The sequence below is a fragment of the Etheostoma spectabile genome, chromosome 4 (genome assembly GCF_008692095.1).
Source record: "Etheostoma spectabile isolate EspeVRDwgs_2016 chromosome 4, UIUC_Espe_1.0, whole genome shotgun sequence".
Classification (NCBI taxonomy): domain Eukaryota; kingdom Metazoa; phylum Chordata; class Actinopteri; order Perciformes; family Percidae; genus Etheostoma; species Etheostoma spectabile.
The window spans coordinates 31,597,358-31,605,666 of NC_045736.1; the positions used below are offsets into that span (position 1 = coordinate 31,597,358).

At 42.6% G+C, this 8,309-nt stretch overlaps 1 protein-coding gene across 7 annotated transcripts in view; it reads right to left on the reverse strand.

Moving 5' to 3' along the window:
• Positions 1 to 8,309, reverse strand: part of grip2b (glutamate receptor interacting protein 2b) — a 375,168-nt gene that overhangs the window by 7,147 nt on the left and 359,712 nt on the right. For all 7 annotated transcript variants that reach the window (XM_032514882.1, XM_032514887.1, XM_032514884.1 and 4 more), the window contains 5 exons: positions 4,986 to 5,125; positions 3,783 to 3,977; positions 2,796 to 2,952; positions 850 to 964; positions 409 to 622 (listed from right to left, as the gene is read on the reverse strand). In XM_032514882.1, coding sequence (XP_032370773.1) covers positions 409 to 622; positions 850 to 964; positions 2,796 to 2,952; positions 3,783 to 3,977; positions 4,986 to 5,125 — 821 coding nt within the window. The remainder of the gene's footprint in view (positions 1 to 408; positions 623 to 849; positions 965 to 2,795; positions 2,953 to 3,782; positions 3,978 to 4,985; positions 5,126 to 8,309) is intronic.

Sequence of the window (8,309 nt, forward strand, 5' to 3'; positions counted from 1 at the left end):
ACACACACACAAGCGTATACCCAAAGTGTCTCTCTGAACATCAGACTAATTGAACATGTAAGATAACCGTGGGTACAAACACACACACACACACACACACACACACTTGTATACCCACGGTTATCTTCCATGTTCAATAATTGAATAAAAAATAATTTAATCTACATTTATTGGACTCATCATCTGTGCAGTCTCCTCCATCATTTATGGTCGTGATTCCCAGATATTACCTAGATATCACTATGTAAAAAAGATTTGAGTATTTAAGACTAGAAAAGTGATATATAAGAACAGTCCATTTACATACTGTTACAATTTGTTCAGTTAATTGGAAAGAATTAGCATTAGATTTTGGAGGTTTTCTTTCTTTCTTTCTTAACTACTCTGTCCCATCTGCTGTGGAACTACCTTGGTGGAGTTGGGCCTCTTCATGCAGGTGGGCCTCCTCGTGCAGATGGACGCCCTGGTGGAGGTGCGTGCCCTGGTGGAGCAGGTTTCCCTGGTGCAGGAGAGAATTTCTCCGCAAGGGGCTCATCCGGCTGTGGCTCAGTATGGGCTCAGCCGGGGGCTTGTTGACGCCGTCCACACCCAGACTGATAGCTGTTCCTGTCATAATGGACGCCTGCACAAACCAGAACATCGAACAGTTCAACTTCAGCTGAAACTGCTACTTTGTGAGCGATACTGATGGTAGCCGACGGTATATCAAGGCCTGGCGATGTTTGATGAGTAATACAAATGGATAAGGTTTGACTGTATGCTTGATGCCATAGTATCCAACAGCCCATTTTTTTTCGTGGGACTGCAGTTAAAGTTGTATTCTAGGTGGACGCTTGCATGCTAACTGACCTCGATCTCTCTGAGTAGTTCTGATTGGCCGCATGTCTCCAGATCTTCAAGCGCCTGACACCAGAAACTGTCATCTGGATCCAACAGAATACCGTCTGGTGGTTGGCCGATAAATCTGTCACACACACACACACACACACACACACACACACACACACACACACACACACACACACACACACACACACACACACACACACACCAAACAGGACAAAGATACATTTGGACAAACACTTAAATCTCAGTCAATCTGCATGACTTTTATATTATGCAAACTGTGTTTTTCTCTACACTGACAATGATTCCTGCATTGTAATATGAACAAATGTGCACTTTGTAGTTGAGTCCGCACATTAAAGTTAGAAATCAATAAAGCATCATCAACAAAACCGGTGTGAAGACAGAGCAGTGTCAGTACGGGGTCAGGCTATTTGTTCTGGTTAAATCCAACATGAGTAATCTTTTAAAACGAGCGTTCTTGACTGACCAGATTAATTCACTTAGACTGTGCGGCTGATTTTGTCCCCCCCCCCACCCCCACCCTTCCACTCCACCTCCCCTTATAGTGTTATATAAGCCCAGCGAATGTTGCTATCCTCACAAGGCTTAACCTCCTGACTCATGACTGCTCATACAGAGACACAAACGCACAGATCACGTTCACTGGCATCCTCCACACTGACATTTCCACTTCATCACAAACTCTCTGTGCTGATACTATAACACACGCAACCGGAGAACAGGTAATCGATTAGAGTAAAGGTTTTGATGAATATCCATGTATAATTAGTAAAACTTCAGTTTATTCTCCTTAAATGTAAAGATTTATATGATAATAAATTGAACATCCCGGGACCAGTAACCATAGTCCTCGATTGGACAGATAGTCTAGCTAGCTGTTCTGGATTTACCCTGCAGAGATCTGAGGACCAGGTAACCATAGTCCTCAGATTGGACAGATAGTCTAGCTAGCTGTCTGGATTTACCCTGCCGAGATCTGAGGACCAGGTAACCATAGTCCTCAGATTGTCAGATAGTCCTACTAGCTGTCTGGATTTACCCTGCAGAGATCTGAGGACCAGGTAACCATAGTCCCCAGATTGGACAATAGTTCAGCTAGCTGTCTGGTTTTACCTGCAGAGATCTAGGACCAGGTACCATAGTCCTCAGATTGGCCGATAGTCTAGCTAGCTGTCTGGATTTACCCTGCGAGATCTAGGACCAGGAACCATAGTCCTCAGATTGGACGATAGTCTAGCTAGCTGTCTGGATTTACCCTAGCAAGATCTGAGGACCAGTAACCATAGTCCTCTAGATTGGACAGATAGTCTAGCTAGCTGTCTGGATTTACCCTGCAGAATCTAGGACCAGTTAACCATAGTCCTCAGATTGGACAGATAGTCTAGCTATGCTGTCTGGATTTAACCCTGCAGAGATCTGAGACCAGGTAACCATACTCCTCAGATTGGACAGATAGTCTAGCTAGCTGTCTGGATTTACCTGCAGAAGATCTGAGGAACCAGGTAACCATAGTCCTCAGAAATCCAACGGGGTGTAGAACGCCAACACAAAAGAAGCAGAAGGACATCCGGCCGAAATGAAAGACATCCGGTGGAATTTCTGGTAGAACTTCGCGGATACTTTACTAACAAAGCAACCCAGGACAGGAAATAAACCCAGCAAAGACGTCAGATAGTTCAGACCTCCATGTCTAACTAAATCTTTAAACGTTACAGATAGGGCTGAAAAAAAAGACAATAGAAATTAATTTTTTTTGCCAATTTCATGTCTAGACTGCAATTTAAATAAACTGCCATTTATCAGCTCCGGGAAGGATTTTTGTGTTGACGTGATTCGGTCTAAAGCCTGTTTTCCATAATGGCCAACAAAAAGTATAAAGGACACAAGACTGCTAGTTAAAAATATAACTCTAAGTTCAGGCCTACCCAGGTGGTTTGTCCCAGTCGTCCTCACTGAAGCCTCCGTCACTGAAAGGGTAGTTCTTCCGGCGTCCAGGGGGAGGCGTGGTGCTGCGCTGCTGCTTGGCACTACGCCACTCATGGGGGTGCAGGGCGATACCAGCTGCCTGGTGATTGTATGTACCTGCAGGACCAGTGGAGGAACTAGATAAAGTGTTCATTTACAGATCACCAATGTAATATGAACATAACCAGTGGGCGAAGAAGTATTAGATGTATTATACATATCCTTTGCTTAATTAAAGGAGCTCTAAGTGATGTCACGCGTGTTTTACACAACATTTGTTACAGCCAACATCTCCTCACTATCTGCTAGCTGCCCGTCCCCAGAACCCACTGTAAAAAACACAGTCTCTGTAGACAGCCCAGGGTCTACAAACGCCAACTTATTTTCAAAAAATAAAAACTAAACTAATATAGCAAACCGGCTATCAAAACTCATTTAAACTAAACTGAATTTGAAAACAAAAAGTCAAAACGAAATACAAATAAAAACTAATGAAAAATCCAAAACTATAATAACTTTGGTTTGGTACTGCCAATTTGTTTTGTTTTGTCATGGTAAAAAAAAATCACGGCAGAGAATCGTTGTATCAATTCTAAACAACAAAAATCGTGATTCATATGTTTCCCCGAATCATGCAGGCCTATCACCCAACATCACTTAGAGCCACGTTAAAGTGACTATATGTAACTTTAACATGTTTCTGAAACTTTGTAATTTTTAATCTGATGATCATAAAGGACCTGTAACCGCAAACGAGACTAACAATGAACAATTTATTAATGCCTCTGCCCGGTTCCCAATTAGTCCACAAAGTCTCAAAATGATGTTGTGGGTGATACTGGGGCAGGGTCATCACAGAAAAGAAGGAAATTAAACTAAGAACAAGAATATTTCTAAGAGCTACTCTTTATATATTTCGTGTATGGCTGTTTTGATCCAAAGCCTACCCTGGCTGCCATAGCCGGCGTCCATCCCTGAGCCATCCCACGATTCCATGGCGGAGTCGACGCTGGGTATGGTTGTAGAGTAAAGCTCTGAAAGCTTATTGGTCTGTTGGCTGTCCGTCAAATCGTCCTCCTCCGGGTCACTGAGCTCATTCTCCGTGGTGTCCTCTGCATCGGCCGCCTTCCTCTCCTCTCCATCTTGGGGAGAAAAAGTTCAAAATGAGATTTGTCTGATAAGATCATCAAATGGAACTGAAATCTTGAAACAATAAGCCTTTTTTCAGACGTCGCAGATCAAGTCATCACAAGAGGCACATGTTCAGTGCTGGAATGTAACTAAGTACAATTACTCAAATGTAAGGTACTTGTACTTTACTTGAGTCTTTTCCTTTCATGCCACTTTCTACTTCTACTCCACTATATTTCAGAGAGAAATACTGTACTTTTTACTTTACTACATTAATCTGACAGCTTCAGTAACTTTACAAATTAGGAGATTTTCCATATCAAACGTAAAATTCAATGTTTTGTTGTAAATTAAACTACCCAACAATACATCGGCCTACAAGTCCAGCTGAAATGTTTAGTTGATTAAACACTTAGTCGAACACAGAACTGTTTGGATCGTTTCTAGTTTATAAAATGTAAAGATTTATCTGCATTTCAATTCAGGATTTTTTTCTTGTAAACGAGAATGTTTTAGAATGTTGTATTACTACCTTTACTTAAGTAAAGGATTTGAATACTTCTACCATATCGTGTTCCTACAAATCAGACTACAACTATCTAAGTATTTAAAAGCTATTTAAGAAAATTGCAGGATCAAAGAACTCGCACTAGAAGGCGGATTCTAAAACTGCTGAGATCAGGTCAAAAGCTTGGGATTTGTTAGAAAGAACGCATTGAAGGTGCAATGATAAGTTAAAGTCCAATAAGTAAAACTGTATGATTGTATGTCCCAGGCCAGGATAAGAAAGGATGCCTTTATACTAGATTATCAAGGCAGCCGCCCCCCCACTATAGCATGTGAGGACGGCGCATTGTCCACGACTAGGATCATAGAGACACAGCTATTCCTGTTTTTCACCTTCAGGAGGCAAAAAAGTGGCAGGTAAAAAGTGACAGTGACGGGTGGATTTTTTGATTATTTCGTTTAAAAGTAAACTTCAGGCCCTGGATGTTACCATAACCAGTTTTCATACTTACTATCGAGCTGTTTCTTTATTTTGAGGGTGACCGTCTCCCCAGCCATCTGCAGCAGGTGGATAGCTTCACTCAGGGGTTTGCCTTTTAAACTGACGCTGTTGATAGCCAGGATCCGATCACCTACATGAATAGCCCCTGTCCTGGACACATAACACATGCACACGCAGACACACGCACGCACGCACACGCACACGCGCACACACACACACACACACACACACACACACACACACACAAACATACAGGTAAGAGGACACACACGTAATGCACAATTTAGTACTATGAGTGAAGAGAGGAAACTAGTACTAGGAGAGCTCAGGTTTAGATAAGACATGGAACAGTTAAGTGGATGGACAGGATTACTTGAAAACCCCAGTTTATATCAGCTTTAAAGGGAAAAAGTAGTACACCAATTTCTTACTGCACATTTCTTGCAGGTTAGCCGTTTGTCCCATAGTCATGAACACCTTGAGGGAATTTCTTTCAAATTTGTCCCAAATTAAGATGAGTATTAAGACACACGGTTTTGCATGATGTCTTACAGGGGTGTGTTCAGGTGCATTCTGGGTGTGCTGGTCTTACAGGGAGGTGTGTTCAGGTGCATTCTGGGCGTGCTGGCTTACAGGAAGGTGTGTTCAGTTGCATTCTGGCTGCTGGTCTTACAGGGAGGGTTGTTCAGTGCATTCTGGGCATGCTGTTCTTACAGGAGGTGTGTTCAGGTGCATTCTGGGCTGCTGGTCTTACAGGGAGGTGTGTTCGGTGCATTCTGGGCATGGCTAGTCTTACAGGAGGTGTGTTCAAGTGCATTCGGGCGTGCTGGTCTTACGGAGGGTGTGTTCAGGTGCATTCTGGGCATGCTGGTCTTACATGGGGTGTGTTCAGGTGCATTCTGGGCATGCTGGTCTATACATATAGATATATATCTATATATATAGATATGTATATATCTATATATATAGATATAGATAGATACATATATGTCAAATGCACAGGTGGCTGAAGCCAGAGAAATGTGTTTTTTTAAAGAGGTGTTCTAGATTTTATCTCTTTAGTTTTCTATTTACCTACGCTCATTTTAACAAAATCACCACACTCAAATGTCGGTGGGAATATTTCTCATGAGCCACACAGATGAATAGAAGTTAAACATCTGAATTCCAGCGCTTTCAAGCTGAGCCATGTTTTATAGTGATTTAAGCCAACAGGTCTGAGGCAAAGGGCGTTATTGAGAGGAGAGGACAGGACAGGACAGGACGTAGAACAATTGCATCAAAAACTCCACGAAACGAGTTAACAGTTTGTGAGAGTGTGTGTGTGCATGGAAGTGTAGCAGGATTAGCATTAAGCTGCCTCCTTGGGTGTGTGTTGGTGGAACGTGTGAGCCAGCTGAGAATTTATTTTGAAATAAATGTGTGGTGGGCTGCACATAACCTGAATTCACCAGTGGATGATTATGACTGAGGAAAACTATGATGTCAACCTCTGTTCAGTCTTGTTGCTGTGGAAACTAGCTGCCATCCCTTCTCTGCACCGCATCATGTTTCATGTTATCTCATCGGTCATCACTCGGTGTCACATGTCACCTGCTGCACACTCAGCTGCTGGTGGGGAACCCCTCTATTATTTATCCTAATAAGGTTTAACCCCCACTGCCTGGGAGGACTAAATAAGGAAACAACAGCGTGGTACCTTCTTCTTTTAAGTTTAAGTTTCTGCATGTGCTGCCATGATAACACAAAATCCTGAATGATCTTTTTTTATCTTGCTATGGATCATGAACATACAAGATAATAATTATCAAATTTCTAGTGTAGGAAGAAGTATTCAGAACCTTTTCTTAAGTAAAAGTACCAATACCACACTGTAAAAATACTCAAATAAAAGTTCTGCATTGAAAATGTTAAGTCATAATTTGTGCTTTTTCAGTGATCCAAAGTGGGAACATTTCCATTTTTTCACTGTTTTGTTAGAACACATGCACGTCCTACACATGTGCTCAGTGTACAATGGAGAGATTTCAGAGTGGGGGGGCTATGACTGCACTCCAAGCAGTTGCAGGGCTTGATGCCTTGCCCAAGCGCACCTTGGCAGTGCACAGTTGGTAAACTGGCACCTCTCCAGCTACCAATCCACCACCATCCGGCACTCAAGGCATACAGTGTGCCCTGGCAGAGGCCTTTACCCATCCATCCCATTCAGAAGTTATTTACTGTGCAGCCTAAAAACTGTGGTATGTTATCCAGGCTTTATCAGTTCTTAGAGATATCTGGCTGCTCGGCTCTTCTTGTTGAGAGGATTTGGGCACGTGATTGCCCAGACCTCGCTCTCGACTGGCATGATGTACGGTCTAACATTCCAGAAGTATCAGACCATCAAGATTCACTACAATTTCATTCATGGGACGTGGCTCACCCCTGTGAAGATGTACCACATGAAAATAATTAACAGCGCTGCATGCACTCTGGGCCCACTAAAGGTTCAAGGTACATATCATCACATGTTCTGTGAATGTAAATGTCTTGATTCCTAATGACTTGTCAGCCTTTCAGCTCTCTAAAGCTCAACAACGTGCTGTGTTTGCTGGACTTACAGCTGCTAAGAAAATTACTGCAACCTGTTGGATGTCACCCCGATGACTTGTCCACTCATACATGGAGCATTTCTTTAAGGTGGAGCCCCAGGAAGGACACTTTGGACACTTGTGGTCCATGCTGTGAATTTGTGCTGCAGCCTTTTCTTTGTGTTTGTGTATGTGACTGGTACCTTGTCTTGTGTCTGTCTCTGTGTGTGTCTGCTTGTGTGTGTGTGTGTGTGTGTCTATGTGTGTCTGTTTCTGCATGTGTTGTTTTGTCCCCTTCCCTCCCGTTTTTCCTCTCAGTGTTATTGCGGCCCCGGGACGCGTTCCTATGTCTCAGTGTGTTGTTTGTCACTGTTCGTGACCACCATTCCACCATTGTCCATTGAACACAAGCGCGTGTTTTGAATGGGATCGACAACTCTTCAGTAACTATGTTGTTTCTGAATCAGCTCTTGCTCTCAACGGACAAACACAAAAGACAAAAGGCCCCTGATCTTCTACAGATGTGCCCTTTGGCACCAAACGGGAGAATCATTAATCTGTCCACAGAGAGACTGTTCTCACTGTCAGGCTTATTTGTAATCTATCTAGGTTATACTGGTTCTACAAATGTTTTGTTTTTTTAAGTTTCTTGTATATGAAAATGGCCACATTATAGACCAATGTCATCGACATAGAGTGAAACATATAGTGTGTTCCAAATCGCGCACTTCTGTACTAAATACTAACTTTTTGAGTACATAGTG